Here is a 22,739-nt window from a genome sequence, read left to right on the forward strand (position 1 = left end):
CCGGGCAGGAGGGATTTGAAGCTTGAAGAGAATGAAGGCAATGCAGTTCCCCTGTGTCTGAGATGCGGTTCAGTCCAACGGCCAGCGCTGGTTCTGAGCATCTGACACACCTGAACGGGCGCGTGTGTGGGAAGGCCGCATATTCCACGTGTGCTCGTGGGTAGTGCGGATAGGTATTATATCCCCTTATAGTGTAAAGATATATGTTTTTACCTATTTTTAGGGGTATGTTAAAAAACGACATGCGGTATGGGTTATGGTGCGGTATACCAGAGAAACCGCATGCCGCTTATAATTGGATAATGTAGTCGCTTTTTGTTGCATACGTGGCTGGACGCACGTGTGAGTTGGTGGAAGTTGGTGAGATCTTCCTGGCATGTGCTGAAATGAAAGGACGTTTGCACTGCCCGAGGCATTAAATGCACTGTAGCGAAGAGTGTAAACGTCTCTTGTGTCAGGCGCGTGGGCGGCCACGCGCGCGTGATAACCGTCAGCGGAAACGGCGCTCGACACGTGGTGTCCTATGATTCGCTCTTTTTGAACGTGATCATTTGTTTTCTCCCTCCGCATTAATTGCGATGGGTATATAAGGGGAAACCGTTCGTGGTTTCCCCTCACTTGTTCGAAAATTCAAAAAATTTGCCGTTTGAGAGAGAAACTGTTCTGTCTTCTCCGACTATTTTTTCTGAAATTCCGGTGAGGTTGCTGGTGTTTCCGTTCACCATCTTTTGTTTCTTTGGTAGATGGCTGAACCGTCTAATCCACACAATGTGGAGGGTGAAAACCCTGAACAGCCGGTAGTGGCTGAAGAAGAAGACGAGGGGGCTGCCGGTGTTGGTTTACCGGCGTTAAGGTGGACCAAGAAGTCTTTTGACAATCTTATGCTTACTGTCCAAATGCCCTCTGAATATGGGGCTCAATATCCATCGGAGGGTGACACTGGTGCCGACGCTCCGGCCGGTTATGTGACCATGTGGGCCGACTTTTTTGGTGACTGTAATCTCCGGTTACCGTTGACGGTGTTTGTCGTGGATGTCTTGGAGTGGTACAAGGTCCACATTTCTCAAGTGAGTCCGTTTGGTATGATTCGGATTCGAAATTTTGAGTTCACCTTCCGTGCTCTTGGTATAGAGCCTACCGTCGGAGATTTCCGACGGTTCTATCAGATGACAGTGTCCATGGGGTTCTTTTCTTTCCGTCAACGAGACGGTACCCCCAAGCTGATGACTCCTCCCAAGGGGATGACGATGTGGAAGAAGAAATTCTTCTACATCAAAGCTGCTGCCATTGTTGCAGATATGACGTTTCGGAACGTGACCGAGACGATCATCGCGGAGACCATTGCGGTCCCTAGCTCGAAGTCAGTGGAATGGTTTCCTCAGTTGCAGACCATTGAGACCGTGAAGCTGACCAATACGCAACTATGGCTGTTGCGTATGATGCTGAGGAGGAGCAAAAACTCGAAACCCGTGGTGCGGGAGAAGAGCGGTGGTACGTACTTTTTATCTGTTTACGTTCCTTATTTTTGTGTGTGTTACTGATATTTGTGTTTGCTATCAGAAAATGCTCCTGCATGGAGGATGTTTGCCCCGGATTTCCTGGGTACGGTTGAGACCGTGGTTTGTGCGGATGGTGAAGAGGATCACAATACTATCATCCGTAGCAACTTCCGGGTGCCTACTGAGGCTGCACTGGCAGTTGCGTTGCCGTCAGGCAAAGGTATAATATCCAAGCTTTGTCATTTGTGTTGATAATGTTGGTTTATTGACGAATTGATTCCATGCAGGTGATCTTGGGGCCTTGGGGGACCCCGAAGCGAAAGGTGTGCCAAAGAGGCAAACTGTGAAGGGCGTGCGCTTTCGCCAAAAGAAGATAAAGGAGGTCACTACTGTGCCTCATCTGGTGCCGCAGGCAGCAGGTATCTCTCATTCCTCTTTTCGTCGACACAAGGATTATGTGATAGTATCTGATACCCTTGAGGGTTTGGGTACAGCCGCGGAGTCACGTTCTGGTGCTGCGAAGAAGCAGGCAGAAGAGACTTCCGCGGGAGGGACAGCTGCGGGTCCCCCTGCAGTCGGTGAGAAGAGAGGGCCAGAGCAGAAAGCTGCTGGCGGTGTTGAAACCAAACGTCGGAGGCTGGTAACCAGAAGGTCCGCTCCGACGCAGAAAAAACCTGTGGTTGTCACTGGTAAGTGTAGGCTAGCTTGTCTTAACTGTTATGTGTAACTTGTTTTGATAGCTATTTTGACGTTGTTTTTTGCAGAGCCTCAAGATGAAGATTTTTCCATCTTTGATGCTCCGGAGTCGCCCCCGCGTGCCACGGATGCGGGTGCAACTGAATTGCCATCAACACCCCCTGCCAAGGTGGTGTCGGAGTCGACTGTGCGGACAAAAGGTACCGCAGAGGATGTGGCAACCCAGATTTTTGATACCGTGGATTCATCCAACAATCTTATTAGTCCCCCTGATGGGGATAATTTGGATCTGCGGTTTTCTGATGCTGGGAAAGGAAAGTCTGATGCGGAGGCGCAGAAGACTGATACTGAGCCGCAGAGCTCTGCTGCTGGGGCGAAGGTTACCGGTGCTGGTACCGGTGGTGCGGGTTATGATGGGCCTCCAATTCAGCCTGGGGAGTCTGAGTTGGAGTATTATTACCGCACATACTCCCAGGGTCGCAGTACTATGTATCACCGACCCCCCTGGACTGTTATGCAGGGGGATGATATTTCGAATGATCCTGCGGCCTGTAAGGAGATTTTGGGTGGCCTGGGGACCCCCTTTGAAGTTGAGCGCGCCCGTGCCGTACCTCGAGAGTTGCGTATAAACCAGCTCTCAACAATGTTGGTAGGGACTTCCATTGTGGCGAATGCCATTTTGGAAGACTATAAAGTGCTGGGTCGGCGCGAGGTAGATGCTGCTCGTATGCGGGCAGAAGCGGAAAAGCTGGTCCAGGCTGCCCGTGCGGGTGCGGAGCAGCTGGAGAAGGACAAAGCTGCTTTTGAGAAGCAGAAGCAGACTTCTGAGTGGGCTGCCACTGCCCAGCTGAAACAGGTGCGTACCCTTGCTAAACTCCTTGCTGATGAGCGCAAGAGTTGGAACGAAAAGTTGTCCAATGAGCGCAAGAAATGGAATGAATCTTGGGCTAAGCAGAATAACGTTCTGTTTCATACTCGGCAGGAGTTGGCGAATGTCAAGGCGGCAAATGTTACCTTGAGCCAGGAGAAGGCTGCGGCTGAGGCCGTTTCTGTTAAGGCATTGCAGGCGAAAGCCGATGCCCTGAAGGCGCTTGGAGAGGCCAAAGAAGCCGGGGCTCGTGCCTCAAAGGCCCTTGAAGAGGCCGCAGAGAAGGAGAGCCGTGCTTCTAAGGCTCTTGAAGAGACGAATGCGGAGCGCATTCGTTTAGGCAAAGTTGTTGAAAGCTTGCAGGTACGTTTCTTTAACTTTGTTGCTTTCGTCCTTTATTGTTTTGAACATATTTATCGAGTGAACCGTTTGCTGTTTTTGTAACAGGCTGAGGTTCAGGCCCGGGAGGTCGCGGTTACAGACCTTACTGCCCGCGTATCTGCTGCGGAGAAGCGGGCTGAAGCTGCGGCTGAGGCCAAGGATGCCTTAGTATCCTCTTTTAACCAGCTGGAAGCTGACCGTGAGTGGCTGCGGACTCACGGCATCGCGCGTGTAAGTATCCTTTGCCTTTACATTTGCTTGGATTAGCATTCAAGACTTATGATCTTTTTATTGCAGATTGTCGAGGCTATCATGAATGCTCCTGAGACCTCATCTGGTTTGGACCTGGTTAAGGAGCGCGCGCGCGATGCTGGCTTCAAGGCTGGTTATAACCGCTGCATTGGGCATATCAATGTATTATCCGAAGGCGGTTATACTGATCAGGCATCCGGGTTCCGTGATGTGGATACCGAGGGTCGTCTGAAAGCGGCCGTAGCTTCCTTTTATGACACGCCCCTTGCCTGTGTAGGGGAGCTGGACGAGTGTTTGGAGGCTGCGGACTATGTTGACCGCTTGCGGATGCTTTACCCTGATGTGGAAGAGGAAGAACCCGCTGGTGGTGCCGGAGGAGACGCGGGTACCAGCGGTACAAAATAGGGTTTAGGTTGGCGAGTGTGCCTCCTTTTTGTATTCCTCTTGTATAGAATAGGAACTTTATGTAAATTCCGTAAGCATCATGTGGATACTTGAATTTTTTGAATATAAAGTTTCTTTGTTTAGTTTGTACAAGTGTTTTTAATTCTTGCATGTCTGAACGTGTGTATGCGTAATCTTTACCCATTTATGAATGGGGTCAAGTATACTCCATACTTTTGTTGTATGGGTATGCATCAATTCTGTTATTTACCGTATGAGGGTTTTAGAATTGCTTAAGCTTTGTAAAAGCTTATATTACCGGAACTCTACCCATTTGTGAATGGGGTCGAGTGTACTCCATACCTTTGTCGTATGAGTCCGCGTCAATTCCATTGTTTGCCTTTTTGGGCTCAGGAATTGTGTTAAGTGTTTAACAAAAACTTGTGTATCCGGCCGGATAAAACATGCAAGTCTGTTTGCCTTTTGCTGGCCTATTACAATATTTGTGTGTGGTTACCACTTTGTATGGGTATCACGAATGAAGATTTTGCCAATCTGTTTTTGGGATACCGCAAAGTGGAACACGCATTTGTAATAGTAATAACAAACAATAATGTAGAAAATTGCTTATTTATTTATTTGCAAATGGCCTGCGGCCCGATAGGTTACATAGAGAAATGTAAGAACATGGCTTACATATAACAGCGTCGAAGCTGTTGTGCATTCCATGTGCGTGCGATAGGTTCGCCTTCTAGTGTTTGCAATCTGTACGCGCCTTTCCCTAAGACCTCTTTGATGAGGTAGGGTCCTTCCCACTTGGGGGCGAGTTTGCCTGGGCGCTCGGCATTAGATGCCTCATTGTCGCGTAGGACGTAGTCTCCTGGGTTGAAAGTACAAACGCGGACGCGCGCGTTGTAGTACTTTTCAAGTTTGGATTTATATTTGGCCTCGTTGATGGCAGCGTTTTCGCGCCGTTCTTCCAAGAGGTCCAAATCGATCCTGCGTTCCATGTTGTTGTCTAGTTTTTCAATAGCCAACATTCTAGGAGAGGGGAGACCGATTTCTGCGGGGATCACCGCTTCTGAACCGTAGACTAGGCTGAAGGGTGTTTCCCCATTGCTTGTTTTTGGGCTTGTGCGGTGAGCCCATAAGATACTTGGGAGTTCATCGACCCAGCCACGCCTGGCCGTTCCCAACCGTGCCTTGATCCCTTCGACTAGGCTTTTATTGATACTCTCGACTTGGCCGTTCCCTTGCGGGTGTGCGACTGAGGAGAATATGTGCTCAATGTGTAGTTCCTCTAGCCATTTTTGAAATTCGTCGGCAGCGAAGTTGGTGCCGTTATCGGTGACAATGCACATTGGTAATCCGAAACGGCAGATGATGTGTTCCCAAATGAATTTCCTTGTTATCATAGCAGTGGTTGAGGCGAGTGGTTTTGCTTCTACCCATTTGGTGAAGTAATCAACCGCCACTATGATAAATTTAACCGCACCTGGAGCGTCAGGGAAGGGTCCCACAACGTCAATTGCCCATTTCTGAAAGGGCCATGCGGTTGTAACGGGGACTAAGTTGTTTTTTGGCCGCAAGGTTTTTGAAGCATGACGTTGACAGTCGATGCACTTGCGCAACTCTTTGACGGCGTCCAGGTGCATGTCGGGCCAGTAATACTCGGCATTCATGATTTTGGCCACTACCATGCGTGGTCCAGCGTGTATGCCACATATGCCCTCGTGTATCTCTCGAATGAGGTATGTGGCGTCCTGGGGGTTGACGCATCGTAGTAGTGGCCCGAGGTATGACTTGCGGTATAAGATACCGTCTCCCATCTGATAATGGCACGCCTTGTATTGTAGTTTGCGTGCTTCTGATTTGCTTTCGGGAGTCACACCGGATTGTAGATATGCGATAATAGGTGTCATCCATGATGTTGAACCGTATTGAATGACGTTGACTTGGCGCAGGGGTACCGAAGGATTTTGCAGGATTTCGATGCGTATCTCCTTTGCCAAGTGTTGGAAGCTGGTAGATGCAAGTTTTGATAGTGCATCTGCGGACTTGTTTTCGCTTCGATTAATATGGCGAATATTGAATGAAGCGAATTTGGATTTTAGTTGCAGTACTTGCTCGAGGTAGAGGATCATGATATCCCCCTTTGCGGCATAGTCGCCGCGTACTTGGCCTGCAACTAACAAAGAGTCGACGTGGGCTTCCAGATGTTGCACGCCGATTTTGACTGCTAAACGTAGCCCCGCTAACAGAGCCTCATATTCTGCCTCGTTGTTTGTGCTTTTGAATTCGAGGCGGATTGCATATGTGAGTTCTTGGCCGTCGGGGCTGACGAGTCGCAGACCTGCACCCGCTCCTTCATCGTTGGAGGCACCATCTGTGAAGAGTGCCCATGTTTCTGAAGAGGGTGGCGGTGGTGCAGGAATTTGTGCTTCTTCGCATTCTTGGATGCGATTCACCGGTACTTCGGCGGCGAAATCAGCTAAGATCTGGCCTTTAATTGCGGGGCGCGGTTTATAATGTATCGTGTGCGCGCCCAGCTCGATGGCCCATTTCGCTAATCGCCCAGAGATGTCGGGTTTGGAGAGGATCGGGCCGATCCTGTAATTGGTTAGCACTGTGATGACGTGGTTTACGAAGTAGCGTCGCAACCGTCTTGAAGCGTGCACTAGTGCTAGCACCAATTTCTCCATTATTGAGTATCTTGTCTCTGGGTCGTTGAGCATCTTGCTGATGTAATAGATGGGTGTTTGAACCCCCTTCCGCTCCACAATCAGTACCGCACCCACCGCGTTGTCCGCGACGGATAGGTATAGTATGAGTGGCTCATCTTTGCGTGGTGCGGTTAAAGTTGGGAGTTGTATCAAACACTCCTTCATTTCCCGGAAGGCCTGTTCAGCCTCTGCGGTCCACTGGAATTGTTCTTTCTTTGAACAGCTCCGCAGTGTCTTGATGAACGGATAAGACTTAGCTGCGTGGTTGGCTAAGAATCTGTTGAGTGTCGCTAGCCTGCCGGCTAGCCGTTGCATATCCTTCATCGATGAAGGCGATGGCATGCGCTCGATCGCCTGGACCTTCTCCGGATTTACCTTGAATCCATCTTTAGTCACGATGAACCCAAGGAACTTGCCTTCTTCCATTCCAAACGAGCATTTCCCTGGATTGAGCTTTATGTTAACGCTTCGCAGAGTTTGGAATGTTCTTTCGATATCTGTGAGCATGGTATCTTCTTCCATGCTCATGACGACCAGGTCGTCCATGTAGATTTCGACACTTTTGCTTATTTGGCCGCGGAAAGTGTCGTTCATCAACTTTTGGTAGGTTGAGCCCGCGTTGCGCAACCCAAACGGCATTTTTGTATAGCAGTAATTTCCGGTGGGAGTCCGGAATGCCGTTTTGTCTTCATCCTCGATTGCCATTTGTACTTGATGGTATCCTTTGTAGCAATCGAGGAAACACTTCCACCTGAATGGTGCGAGATTATCGACCTTTTCATCGATTTCTGGAAGCGCGTAACAATCCTTGGGGCAGGCTTTGTTAAGGTCTTTGTAATCGACGCACATGCGCCAGCCCCCGGACGGTTTTTCTACCATGACTGGGTTGGACAACCAAGTCTGGTATTTAACTTCCCGCAGGATGCCTGCGGAGAGCATTTCTTCGATCTGCTCTTGCATCGCCTGATTTTTAGCTGACCCAAGGTGGCGTTGGCCTTGGATCACTGGCTTGATACCTGGCATGGTATTCAAGTGATGCTGCGCAATATCACGTGGGACCCCGGTCATGTCTGCGGGTGTCCACGCGAAGATGTCTTGGTTCCTGAAGAGGAGCTGCTTCAGTTGCGCTTTGGTGGTCGGGGACAAGGCGTGACCCAATGTGACCTTTTGTTCTGGGTATCTCGCGTTGAGAACCCATTTTTCTGGCTGGTCATTTGGGGTGGGCCTTGCGACCTTGGTCGGACGTACTTCGTCCGACATCATGACGTCCCTGCGGGCATAGATTATCGCGACCCCCGATTCGGTTGGGAAACCAACGGCAGAGTGGGGGACCGACGTAATCATATTGAAATCTCCTTGGGATTCTCTCCCGAGGAGTACGTCATATTTGGAGGTGTGAGGTAAAACCATGAAGTTTACCTCTTCTGTCCTTGTGCGGTTTCCGCTGGAAAGACGCACAGGAAAAGTAATCTGGCCCAGGGGAAAGACAGTTTCCCCTGCAAACCCGGTTAACGGGTAATCTACTGCTTGCAACCGATCTTTGTCCTCCTGGTCGAACTGGTTGAAGCATTGTTCGTAGATTATATCAGATGTACTGCCCGGGTCGATGAATAGACGCTCGGTGCAGTAGTGTGCCAGTTGGCCTGAAATGACGACGGCGCGCCTATCGCGCGGTCCGCCTCGGACTTTTGGAAAGACGACTTGTTCGTCCTTCCAGTCACATTCCGGCCTTCTTGCCGCTTTCCGCGGCCTGCCCTTGCCTCCGTGGATCATGTGGGTGGAAGCCACGTGGATGGTTCGCTTCCCGGAGGAGGTACCTTCGCCGTGAGGGGTAATGCGCTTGGTGGGTTTTTGCCCACCTGGCAAAGGATGTTGCAGTTTCCCCTCCTTTAAGGCGCGCTCAATCTCCAGTCGGAGACTGATGCAGCTGTTGGTGGTGTGGCCCGAGTCCTTGTGGTACTCACAGTAGAGTGTGAGGTCCTGATTTTTCTTGGACTTCATTGGTTGGGCCGGTCGCAAGAACTGTGGGTCCGCAAGGAGGACCTCACTTGGCGACATGGTGATCTCGGTCCAGTTGCGGTCCCGAGATTCTTTCTTGGACGCCCGATTGTCTCGGGCGGGGTTGTAGTTCTTTGGGTCGAACGTGTTGGTTTGCGGGAAGTATGGTTTGGAAATATCGCGATTTCCAACGTCCCAGTTGCGTTTATTGTTACGCTTGGACCCTTGTTGGGATGTTTCGGCTTGGGGTTTTGCCTTTGCCACATGCGGTTCGAGTGACCGCTGTGTCTGGGCGTATTTCTTGACCGCAGTCATGACATCTTCCCATTTTTTGGGCAAGCCCTCCTTGCCAGAGATGGTCATGATCATCTCTCTGTCTTTGACGGCCCGGATGAAGTGGTTTCGTGCCATTTGGTCTGCCACGTCACCTATCTCCAGGCATTCTTTATTATAACGGACGACGAATGCTTCGAGCGATTCGTCGTTCCTTCGCCAGATGTTCATGACGTCACACGAATCTCGTTCGTGGCGTCGCTGCTGGCAAAAATGTGCGAGGAACTTGGTACGCAAGTCCTCGAATGAATCCAGTGATCCCACTGGCAAAGAATCGAACCATGCCCTGGCCAGGCCCGTAAGGGTCTGGGGGAAAAAATTGCACCAAGTGGGTTCATCCCACTGGCCGTTGATGCCCGCGCCCATGAAGACGTTCATGTGGTCGTCCGGGTCGGTCGAACCATTGTATTTCCCAACGTTGAATGGGAACTTTGTCGTGGTGACATGGGCGTTGGCGATCCGCGTGCCGAACTTGGAATTTTCGGCCGCTGCCTTTGGCCTGTATGGTTCGTTTGCAGGGCGCTTTGCCGCCCTAAGGTATGTGTTGCGGGGGTGACTGGGAGGAACATAGTTGCGTCCTCCCGGTCTGCTACTGGTGTCATGCGAATCACCGCGGTAGCTATGGTCGTCAGGGTCGGTATGACCGTACCCTTCGGTGTATGGTTGTGGGCCCAATCGGCTCTGAATGCCGGGGCCGCGTCTGGAGGTTGATCGCCTCCTGTCCTCGCCATGGGGGCCAAGGCGGGTATGTACCGGTCCTCTGGTGTGGGACCCGTATGAGGAATCATCCTCGTTGAGGGTGTGGACCGAACAGTAAGATGATCCCCTTTCTTCACGCCGGCTTCTTGAAGCCGGGCGTGAATGGATCCTGCCGTCGTATTGTAAAATACGCTCAACAGGGGTGTGCGGTGCTGGGGGAAGCCCAGCTCGTATATTCGCTTCAGTACAAGCGCGGTTGTATGCTGCAGTCAGCGTAGCTGCCTGCTGCTCGTACCAGGCATGAATGGTCGTGCCTGGTGGGATCACAGATGGGAACTGTGATAAGTCATGTCCGAACATAAAGGAGGGGCTCCTTTGTGTGGACGTGCCAATGTGTCCGGGTTGGGAGGTCGAAGCATTGACCCCTACCGGGTTTGGGATTGGAGGGATTTGGTTATCCGCAGTATTGTTTTGGTGATCAGTCATGATCGTGAGAGGAAAAAGGGATGGATTAGAAAATGCTAAGAGTAGCGGTGGGCGCCAATGATGAAACAATGGTTAACCGGGCAGGGTTAACTCACTGGTCTCGTCAAGAAGGGTTAATCCCTTCCTCTCGAGGATCGCTGGCTGGATCACCGGTGGTTGATCTCCTGCACAAGGAAACAAGCCGTGACTCGTAACAAGGAGGATGGGGTGGGGGGTGCTCCTTGTTACCACTCTCCGGCGTGAGAATCAGTAGTTTGCTTGGGAAGCAAAGTAAGATCGTAGTAATAGTGAGAGAGTTGTGAGAAGATACCTCAAACCTGGTTTGGGGTTGGTATTTATAGCCGAGGAGTGGAGGAGGATGATGATGGATGGACTGACGACGTGCTGCCCCTTTTCAGGTGTGTCAGGCTCGTCGGTTATGGAGGTTACGCCACGTCAGTCCATTGCTTACGTAGCTCTGACAGGTAACTGTCATTGGCGCCACTTGCACTGTGGTGTCAGTACCACTTGCTTGAGTACATAGGATGCGGTGAAAGCCGCATCGCTACGTGCGGTAACATCTGAAGTTACCGCGTCTCCTACTTGTGATCAAGGAATACGCGAGATGCGGTGCTAGCCGCATCGTCGTCTTGCCTGCATCCCTTGTCGTGACGAAAATGTCCGTATGGTGCGGTGTCAGCCGTAAGAGGTGCAAATCTAGCAAATCTTGTCTAATCCGCTCATCCCACGTCATTTTCGGTCTGCCTCTACTCCTCCTTCCATCTACCGCGAGTGTTTCAACTATTCTAACCGGGTCTGTCGTCTGCCTCCTCCTGACATGCCCAAACCATCTCAGTCTCCCCTCCTTATCTTGTCTGAAATACTAGCAACTCCTAATCTCTCTCTAAAAACCTTATTTCTTATCTTGTCCAACCTAGTGTGCCCACACATCCATCTTAGCATCCTCATCTCTGCTACCTCTAGCTTTCGAGCATGAATTTTCTTGATGGCCCAACAATCTGTTCCGTATAACATAGAGGGTCTAATTGCAGCCCTATAAAATTTCCCTTTTAATTTAACAGGGAACCTCTTGTCGCACAACACCCCTGTGGCTGCTCTCCACCTACACCATCCAGCCTGGATACGGTGAGCTACGTCACTGTCTATCTCTCCATTGCTCTGAACAAACGATCCTAGATACTTGAACTTAGTTGCCTGTGGAACCACCTGGCCCTCAATGGTGATCTGGGTGTCGTGCTCATCGCCTGCTCCACTAAAATCACAGTAAAGGTATTCAGTCTTAGAGCGACTTATCCTCAAACCTTTGCATTCTAAGGCTACCCGCCAATCTTCTAACCTCACATTCAAGCTCTGTTTACTTTCTTCAATCAACACAATATCGTCTGCAAAAAGCAAGCACCACGGAACTGACTCCTGAATCGACTTTGACAACTCATCTAGGACAATCGCAAATAGAAAAGGACTCAACGCTGACCCTTGGTGGAGTCCTACTTCCACAGGAAAGAAATCAGTATCCCCTACCGGTGCACGAACACTAGTGTTAGTCTTAACATACATATCCTTAATTAAGTCTATATACTTACTAGGTACCCTCTATCCTTGTTAGTGTTATAAATATTTTTTGACCTAATAGAAGTGTCTGCAAGGTTTCAAGAGACCAACCAGGAAGAGACATGCGAGAATCTTGATTTCTGGTAGTTTTCTGTTAAGGTGGTTGATATAATTTACGAGGGTCTCATATTGATGGTGTGACACTCGTTTCCGAGCTATAGACCTTTTTGTTTATTAATTGTTTCAAACCTAGACTTACATATGCATTGATGCACACAAAATCAAGTATAAGGTTGTCTGTGTTTGCTTTTGTTGGGGCTCTTTGGTCTTTATTTTCTTTTTAGAAATTCTCATTTGACTTTTGGTCTCTGTAGTAACTATAAGGCTCTTCGGTATGGTGCCGGAGAAGACGACGTCGCCGGAGCAAGACCGAGGGGGCGGCGTGGGAGGACGGGCGTCACCAAGGGGGGCCCACATGCTTTGGTCCGTCGCAAACGGCTAAACTCCGACGGTGAGGACGGGACGGAGGGGGACGGAGGGGCGGCGGCGTGGGACGACGGTGGTGATGTGGCGGCGCCGGGGTGGAGGACGGATCCATACCGTCTAGCCTAAGTACTTTATTTTTTCATTTCAAAATGGGTTTAATATGTTAAGGCACGATTAGTTTCTTTTAGCCTTTAAAAGATACGTGGATCACATTCTTGTTAGATGCCAGTTCACAAGTATGATATGGGGTTAAATATATATTTGGACCAGAATTCTATTTAATTTGGCGATGCTCGGTCCGGGATATGGCGGAGTTTTTTTTATAGCAGTGGGAACTCGAAGGATGGCAAGAAAGTTATTCATTTGGTGGCACTAGCAACTTTATGGTCAGTGTGGTTGGCAAGGAACGTGCTGGTGTTCAATGGAAGAGGGCTAATCTGAGTCAGTTAAGATAGGTGAATGATGTAGTTGTTACATGAGTATTTAGTGATAGAGCTTAGTTTTCTTGTTTATTATTATGTAGTTCAAACGGTTTGGGTGTGATTCCTCCTTGCAGGGAAGAAAGGGACATGATACAATTGTTAAATGATTACATTAAATTATTTACCCTTAGGGTGGAGGTTATAGTCAATCACTCTAGGGTGTTTGAGTGAAATCCTACCCAATAATATTATGCCATGTCAACTCCCCATTTTGCACTCAATCAAGGGGTATGGTTAATCACTCTAGGGTATTTGAGTAGGTTAAAAAATAAAAAAAAAATTTATGACTGGTTGAAAGGGGTTGGGACTCACCATTAAACCTCCCTCCCTCCTCCTTCCCTCCTCTTCGCGCATCAGTGAATATACACCGAAAACATTCAAAATTTCGGTGACTCAAACAAGTGGGGGTGGTCACCGATCGGTGATCTCCATCCACCGAATGGGTTTACCGAAACTATGTTCAAGTTTGTAATATATGCTTTAATCTTGAAACTGTTGATCTGAAATTTCTAACAGATATGCATACTTAATTTAAAGTTTTTGATGTAAGAAGTTTGACTTTGACCCCAGATGTCATCTTTTAAATTTTTATTGTTGGTTTACTCAGGGTTGCATATTTACAAAAGACATCAACAAAGCTATCTTGATAAGCGATGCAATGGAGACTGGTACCGTACAAATAAACTCAGCACCGGCTCGGGGACCAGACCATTTCCCATTTCAGGTTCATGTTCTTTTCACATTAGGGTGGAGGGTATAGTCAATCACCCTAAGGTGGAGGGTATAGTCAATCACCCTAAGGTGTTTGAGTGAAATCCTACCCAATAATATTATGCTATGTCAACTCCCCATTTCACTCCCCATTTTGCACTCAATCAGGGGCTATAGTCAATCACCCTAGGGTGTTTGAATAGGTTAAAAGATAAAAAAATTGTGATTGGTTAAAAGCGGTTGGGACCCAGTGACCCACAATTTTCTCAATCACTCTCTCTCACCATTTTCGGTAAACACTCACCGAATTCCTACCCCTCTCCAACTCAAACACTCACCCACAATCAAAAGGTATAGTCACCGATTCGGTGACTCTACTCACCGCACAAGTCGCCGAGGGTTATACCCTCTACCCTTATGTTTATAGCTTTAGTTTTTTTTTTTTTTTTTTTTTTTCAGACAATCGTGTTTAATAACAACGATGCCCCTTTAAAGTTACCTTTAATTGGATATATGACATGTTCAGATGAGAAAGTGTAAAGAAAATTGTCTTGCATATTAGGTGCAACTTGTGGAGCAAAAGGTACAATAGACATAGCATTGACGTTATACAGTAGGTTTTCTGTTGGATTAATCTATCTACATCTATCCATACACATTCCTAGGTTCAACATATTAATTGATTTTTGGGTGTAAGTATCATTTTTTCGAGAAGATTGGAAAATGTTCAAGGGTTGGCTTTCTGGTCAAAATTTACTAGAAAGTCAATAAAAGTCATAGTTGGGTTAGTTACATGTCGAGCTGTTGAAAATTGAAATACAAAATTGGGGATGTGGTTCTTGATTTGGCACTCCTTGTAAATTATGTGTATTTATATTTGTGTTGATGAAAGTCAATCGACTTCGAACACTGTTACTTGTTACATTAGTTTGTATTATTACATGGTCTTTGAGCTAAAAAATCGAATCAGGTGTATTTATACAACATGTAAGTAATGAATATAAGTAAACACAACATACAATAGCTATATTTAATTGTTCTGGAACTGTAATAAAGCTTTTTCTTTATCTTTTTAATGTTAATGAAGGTCCATTTAAGTACTGTTTAATGGATCTTTAGTTTTAAGTTAGATAATGAACATGTAAACATATCTCCTAATTTAGTATTTGCAATATATAAAAACAAAAAATATTTTTAAATCTTAATGGTCTGGTCTGGTTTTATACGGCCGATTTTGGTATAAAACCATAAATCAAACCAGTCGTTACGATTTGAAGATTTTGACACTGACAAGCCAAAAGTTAAACAAAAAAGTGACCGCGAAAACAAACTAAGCCCGGTTTAGGCGGTTTTACGTTTGAAACCGAACTGTGATCTCCCCACCGACCATGTTTCAAATGATCCTCTATTTTCAAGGGGAGTAAAAAGTTTACTACAGTTTTGGAAAAGTACTAACTCGAGAGGATTGATAAGCTAACATAAACAAGTATCGCTTCGCAAATTGTCACCCCGCAGCATTGCGCGGGTATCCTACTAGACGACTGATAAACTAACGGTAAAGGAGTTTCCTATTGTAAATCGCCACCCCCGCCGCATCGCGCGGGTAAACGACTAGTATTAATTAATATACAAGGCTATTTTAGTTATTTTACATGACTTAACTGGACTAACTAACCTCCATCCACTTTAGGGACTACCCGAGTAACAAGTGAGCAAACATCACTTGCACCCCTCGTGTTTTTTTTGGGACTACAGGGACAATGGTCGATATAATTTTGGGAATTAGTGCCTACGAGAGAGAACATGCTGAACGCCAAATCAAGATTCTTAAACAACAAACTTCTGTTGCTTCTTCTGATGATGCCTTTTGAGCCTTGGTTATCGATACTTTGTTCTACAACTTTGTTTAGTCGATAAAGTTTGATTTTCAAATATGGTTTGAACATTCCAAATCTATCTACTATAATAAAAGAAACCAAGTTTTGGACACGTGTCGTTCATTGAAGGCATCCTCAAATGTATAATTATCTTATATTAACTAACTAACTAACTAACTAAATAAATAATAAATTAATATTAAATCTTATCATACTTTAATAAATTATTATCCTCAAATCTAAATTGTTACTTTAATATATTTTTAAAACAAAAATATCTCTCTTTCCTACTTATCTTATATTAAATATATAAATAATAAATTAATATTAAATGTTATCCTAATTTATTAAAAATATAACTTTTTTTATTATTTGGTATACAAAATTATATTTATTCAACTCGTGTAAAACGCGGGGTTTTTAAAAATTTACCTTTTATTATTTACTATACAAAGTTACATTTATATAACCCGTGTAATACACGAAGTTTTAAAAGATATAACTTTTTTTTATCATTTGCTATGTAAAATTAGATTTATTCAACACGTGTTATACACGAGATTTTTAAGGATATAATTTTTTTTTATTATTTGATAGATTTTTCACCCGACTATACACGGGTTTTTTAAAGATACGACATTTTTAGTATTTATTACATTTATGTAATCTGTGTAATACACATGATTTTTAAAGATATAACTCTTTTTTAAATCTATTCAACACGTGTAATCTACGGGGGTTTTAAGGATGTAATTTTTTTTTATCATTTGTTAGATTTATTCAACCCGATTATACACGGGTCTTTTGAAGATACGACGATTTTAGTATTTAGTATACAAAATTACATTTATTTAATATGTGTAATACACATGGTTTTTAAAGATATAACTTTTATTTTACTATTTAATATATAAAATTACATTTATTTAACCCGTAAAATATGCGAGTTTCATAAAGATATAACTTTTTATTATTTAATATATAAAATTACATTTATTCAACCCGTGTAATACACGGGGTTCTAACCTAGTCTTAGCATAAAATAATTTGGAAGAATATGCGTTATAACTCACCTCTTGAGGTCAAATATAATTGTGTTTGATTTTGAGATTGATGCTTGTTTTTTAGGGTCGCCTTGGTCCGTTTGACTCTTCAAAGTGGTTCATTTGGCGGGTCCGGTAATCAAACTAGTTTTAGAAATTTGTGAAGAAGCATGCTTAGATTATGTTTCATAATAATTAGGGGGCAATCTTGACCCAAATGCATTAATATGGGTCTTTTATAAATTGTTACGGGCGGTTTTGGGTAATGTTTTATAGTCAAAAGGGTTAGACCAGGTCCCTTATAAGATGCAGAAACTAATCTACTGGTCAATTCGCAATCTGCAATTTTCTATTTGTAATCTGCAATTTTCAATTCGTAATTTGCAGTTGGTAACAATCCTTTATGTTCGCGTATAATTTACTGAAGAAATAGTGATAAATTCGTTTTGTGACTAATTACAGGGCTTTGTGTTTAGATTTGTTAACCTCATTTTTGTAATAATGTATGCTTCTTTTTTTTTGAACGACAAATTTGGATCACTGACGGACCACTAGAGTATCATCGTGCCAGCAGAACCACCCGATACTTGTTGAATTTTGAGCTTAGTTGCTGGAGATAGAGAGATACCTTGAATTTTAGGGCTTTTTAACTATGTTGTATAGTTTATTCTTTAGAAATTATGTTGACTATTAAAGAGAAATTGTTTTTTTTTTAAGGAAAACTTTATTAAAACCAACCAACCACTCGAAACCGAGCGGCCAACCCAACGACAATTACAAATTTACAAACCTACACCAATCCTTCCAATCTATACATTTGTCTTTCGTTCTATTATTGTAACAAACAAACCCCCAAGATCTAATATCACTAAAAACCTCGTTGATGACAAAAGGCTTCCCCTCAAAAACCCACTCATTCCTAGCTTTCCAAATCCTCCAACAAGCGAGGATGGCAATACCATGAAACACCTCCTTCTTATGTCCTTCCAACCCCACCCAATTATGCACCTCCAAAATGTCACGAAAAGAGAAAATAAACAAGTTTGAAGACTTACACCAAACCTGAATCTTTTGCCAAATAACCGATGTCACCCCGCACGATGTGAACAGGTGATCAACCGACTCGATGCCCGAACTACAAAGCAGGCAACTACTGTCTTCAACCCAAATGTTTCTCCTACTCAGCGCCTCCCTAGTCGGTATCTTATCCTGTTCGGCTCTCCAAGCGAAAAGATTAGACTTCTTCGGAATCCACCTACACCATTCCCACACGAACCGCGAGCTAAAGTCTTTATTAATATCAAACAAATCTTTAACTGCTTTAACCGAGAACCCAGTCGATCCGGAACCCAGCCAATCCCACCTATCCTTATGAGCCGATAAGAATATAGACCGAAGCAACCCGCATAGCCTACTTCACTCGGCAAGCTCCACATCCGAATCAGGCTCGGACCTCCACATCCACTTCCCACTGGAATTAGACACTGGTCTCACAATCCGCTCCTTCACCTTGCATTTCTTATTTTTCTCCAACCGAGATAAATTTGGGAATTCGACTTTCAACGGAGTACGCGTTAACCACGGATCCAGCCAAAACAATAACTCCTGCCCATTCCCAACCACTCCTCCCATCAAGCTTTTAAGAGAGAAATCATTTACAAACCGACCGGAACAAACCTTATAAATATTGCGCCAGACACCGTTAATGGACACACGAAGCGGGAGAAAGTCCGAACATAACTTATGACAATGAATGGCATTGATCACCTTCACCCAGAAATTGTTAATCTCATTCTTGAACCTCCATCCCCACTTAAGAAGAAGAGCAACGTTAATTTCAGCCAAGCTACGCAAGCCCAAACCCCCCACCCGAACCGGCAAAGTAACCTGTTCCCATGCAACCCAATGAAGTTTAGACTTATCCATAGAACCACCCCACAAGAACCGTCTCATCAATTTTTCCAGATCCTTTATCACCCGCACCAGAGCCTTGAATAACGAAAAAAAATAATTCGGCAAGCTCTCAAGCACCGATTTAATCAACGTCACCCAACCAGCAATAGAAAGACCCGACGCCTTCCGTAAAGATAAGCGAGATTCAAAGACATCGAAAACCGGTCTCCAATTGCAGATCCTGTTCATGTTAGCGCCGACCGTTATCCCTAAATATTTGAACGGAAACCCATCCGACTTATATCCGACTGTTAAAGAGAAATTGTTATGGATTATAAGTGTTTCTTAAACAAAAGTCAATGAACTTCCTATAGCTGATGTTGACAAAATTAAGGAAGTGACACAAAGAGTTTAAACTTGGAAACTCCCATTCATAGGACTAAATCACTAATTAAAATTTTGAAATTTCGTATTCACCCAGTTTTTAAGTTTATAATTTCTCAAAGGGAATATGTCACAGAATAGTAATAAAGTTTTAGGAGTGTTCCAATTAGGTCACTGATAAAATTTAATCAAATCTAATAAGAATTCATTTGATTGACTGGAAATTTTTCCAAGTGTTTTACTTTTTGATGATTTTTTTCACTTAATGTTACATTCATATTCAGTTTTTTTTTTCGGTGGCCTGTAAATTTGTTTTGAATTTAATGTTTACATTCATCATTCAGTTTTTGTTTATAATATTTTTAGAGTAAAAATAGAGTTTTTCAAAACAAGAGAGACTCCGGTACAATAAATTTCAACTTAAGTGATTGGAACTTTCGAATATCAAATGAAGGATTTTATTGAAATATAAGAAAAGACAAGCTCCTTATACATGTCATATGGGTTCATGTCAATATTAACTTTCAAATAATTAAAAAAAATCACCTAACATCACAAATGTTTCTGTTAAATTCGATTAATTAATTTGTTCAACAATCACTATTATCTTTATCATTCAGTACGGTTAACCGATTTATTATCACACAACCTCCCACCTATTCAATCATATGATTTTTCAATCTTATATTAACTAAATAAATAAAGATTAATATTCAATCTTATCCTACTTTAAATATAAAAAAAATCCGTTAGTTCAGATTAATATTCAGTCTTATCCTACTTTAAATATAAAAAAATCCGTTAGTTTTTTTAAATATATTTTTTTATTATTTGGTATATAAAATCATATTTATTCAACCCATGTAATATACGGGGATTTTTAAAAATATAACTTTTTTTTATTATTTGGTAAACAATATTACATTTATTCAACGCGTATAATACAATGGTTTTAAAGATATAGTTTTTTTATTATTTGGTATATAATATTACATTTATTCAACCCGTACAATACATATAGTTCTTATAGATATAACTTATTTTATTATTTAATATATAAAATTACATTTCTTCAACCCGTGCAATAAAGGAGGCTTTTAAAAAGATAATGTTTTATTATTTGGTATATAAAATTCATTTATTCAACACGTGTAATACACGGGGTTATAACCTAGTAATATTAATAGCAAAATAAAGAAGTGTTCATCAAGATCAACCAAGGCACCCGAATCTTCATTTGTTCATCATAACTTAAAACATTAAAATCCGATTAAAGCACAGGAGCTTGGGAGGGACGATTAGGGTTCAGCGGACATCATCAGTTGTCGTGTTAAGTGTTCAAAGTGTGATAAAGGTTATAATATATGGGCCAAAAAAGCATAAAAGAACTAGGAAAGAACTGGGCTTTGTATTTTGTTGGCAGCCCATAAAGAAAAACATAAAAATCTGGCCTATCGATTTTCTCACCGATATGATCGAGATAAGAATATCCAAATATCGATATCTCGGTAAATATCGCCGATATTCTCGCTACCGAGATTTCTACTGATATTCTCGCTACCGAGATTTCTACCGATATTCTGAACCGATATTATGTGCCAAGACCGATAACCAATATAGCACTACTATATCACTGAGATAGCGCCGATATTAACCGCCCAGATTGTAAACAACGATAACAAGAATGGTCAACAAAGGTGCTTAACTATAGACTATGTCAAATCATGGTAAATTTTCCTAATTCCTTATAGTTATGGCTCTGATACCAATCTGTCACACCCCAACCGATGGCGGAAACATCGGAATAAGACGAAACCAAATTGCTCTAGACTTCATAACATGCTAATGTGACAATATTTTAATAAACCATATTTCATTTCATTCTAAATAGGAATACATTGTCTTGGAAATCAAAATACAACATGTTTGTCACTTAAATATAACGAAACAAATGGAAATACATAACAATAAAAATTGGGTGCGTTTCTAGTTCACATTATGTAGCTTTCTAGTTCATTTTTTAAATCTTTTTATTTATTAAAATCATATGCTTTTTAAAACCTTATATTTTAATATAAACTTTTAGTACCATTTGCTTTATTATTATAAACACCGTTTTTTGTGAACGTTTAAACCTTAGTTTTTAAACCTTTTAACGGGTCAAACAAATATAAACGTAAACCGGGTAAAAGGAGTGTAGGATTATATATGTTAAAAGTAAATTTAATTGGTCAACCACGGATGGACCAAAGTCATTTCTGGCAAACGAGTTCTAGGTTGCTCTCCTGTTCTCTTACTCGCGTAAACTACGTGTTCTTTAAAGTACAGGACCAACTTCCTCGAAATTTCTCTGACCCTATGTGTTTGCAACCTTCATAAAGAAACCCCCATTTGACATCAGGAGATCATAAGCTTCTACGAGGATCAAGATCAAACAATAACCAATTTTCCGGCAGACATCGATCAGCCTAAATCTGACGCATTGAGGTACATTCGCCACTTAGGGGAGGAGGGGTGGTTCACTAGTGATAGATTCTATCACTCCCACTGTCCAATAAAATCATGCCATGTCATCAACCAAATTTCTATCACCAGTGATAGAAATGTAGGGGGGTGGTATCACTAGTGATGGAATTCTATCACTCCCAAATTTTTTTAATTTTCATTTCAAAATTAGAAATTAACAATAAAACACTAAAATATAAATTTCATTAAACTTAAAAAAATAAATTACATAGCAAAATAATTTTTTTTCTACAGAATAAATTACATACCAAAAGCCCAGTGAAAAAATAAATTACATACCAAAAGCCCAAAAAGCCCAGTAAAGGTTCGTCATGAGAGAAGGGTTCGTCACCAATTAAGGTTCGTCAAGGCCAAGTAAAGGTTCGTCATGAAAGAAGCCAAACATTCAAACTTTTCAACGCGTGAAGGTTTCAACGCGTTGAAAAAATAACGCGTTATAAACATGGCGACGGCGGTGTTACGTGGGAGTTTCACGCGTGATGGGGTGGTATCACGGACCACCCCGCCTGCTGTTATAGCTTGTTTTAGTTATGGCTTATTTTGGGGTTGGGAATTGTTTTCATCGGAACTCATTAACATTCACTTGCAAAACCTTGAAATTGAGGAGGAATATCCTGTTGCATTATATGTATTTTATAAACGGAAATATAACATTTATATAGAGAGGGTTATATGGGTGTGTACGAAAGAGAAAATAATAATAAAATAAGTTAATGTGAGTAAGATCGAGGGGCTGTTTGGTAGCCTCTTAATGACCATTCAGATGCTACCTTTTAATGGTTTAAAACCTCTGAATGAATAAGAGGTAACCTCAAGTCTGAATGGTTAAGAGGTAACCTCTGAATGGTAAATTATCACATGTCACATTCTTCTACCTTCTCATTGGTAAAATTCTTAATGGTTCCATTAAGAGGTAGCCTCTTAATGACCATTCAGAGGCTACCAAACAGCCCCAGAGTGTTGGATATGAGATGGTTTTTAGACCATGCGTAGTCATTGGGTGAATAATGTCCTACCCTTGGGCGTTGTCTGTCACGTGTCGTCCTAGTCAGCAAATGGGCGTTTTTTCTAAAATGGGTGTAGTGGGGATGTGAGTATCTAGGAGTGTAAAGAATTAAATAAATAAAAAAAAACCATGAAAAAAATTGATTGGACAAAGAATAGGAAGATGAAGGGTGACTGGACAAACAAATGAGGCAAGGGCGTGGAAAATAACACGCCTCAACTGATTTGGACCAAAAAAACGCCCACGGGGGCGGAGGTGGTGGCGTGCTTCGGGCGTGGTTGGGTATCAAAACGCCCAAATCTGAACGAGTACGGGTGGTCTTAGAAATGAACAAAATTTAGAAAAAAAATGTATTTTTTTTATTTAAATATATAGATGGAGATGGATTGTCGAATGTGAATGCTGTAAAATATTGATTGTTTTTCATTAGTTTGATATTCTAATACCTCATGGTAAACCTA

At 43.2% G+C, this 22,739-nt stretch overlaps 1 protein-coding gene across 1 annotated transcript; it reads right to left on the reverse strand.

Moving 5' to 3' along the window:
• Positions 1–11,150: 11,150 nt before the first annotated feature.
• Positions 11,151–11,876, reverse strand: LOC110901883. The gene has a single exon (XM_022148666.1). It carries the CDS (start codon positions 11,874–11,876, stop codon positions 11,151–11,153), a length of 726 nt encoding a protein of 241 aa, XP_022004358.1.
• Between the last annotated feature and the right edge of the window lie 10,863 nt (positions 11,877–22,739).

Source organism: Helianthus annuus, chromosome 1 (assembly GCF_002127325.2).
Source record: "Helianthus annuus cultivar XRQ/B chromosome 1, HanXRQr2.0-SUNRISE, whole genome shotgun sequence".
In the NCBI taxonomy this organism is placed as follows: domain Eukaryota; kingdom Viridiplantae; phylum Streptophyta; class Magnoliopsida; order Asterales; family Asteraceae; genus Helianthus; species Helianthus annuus.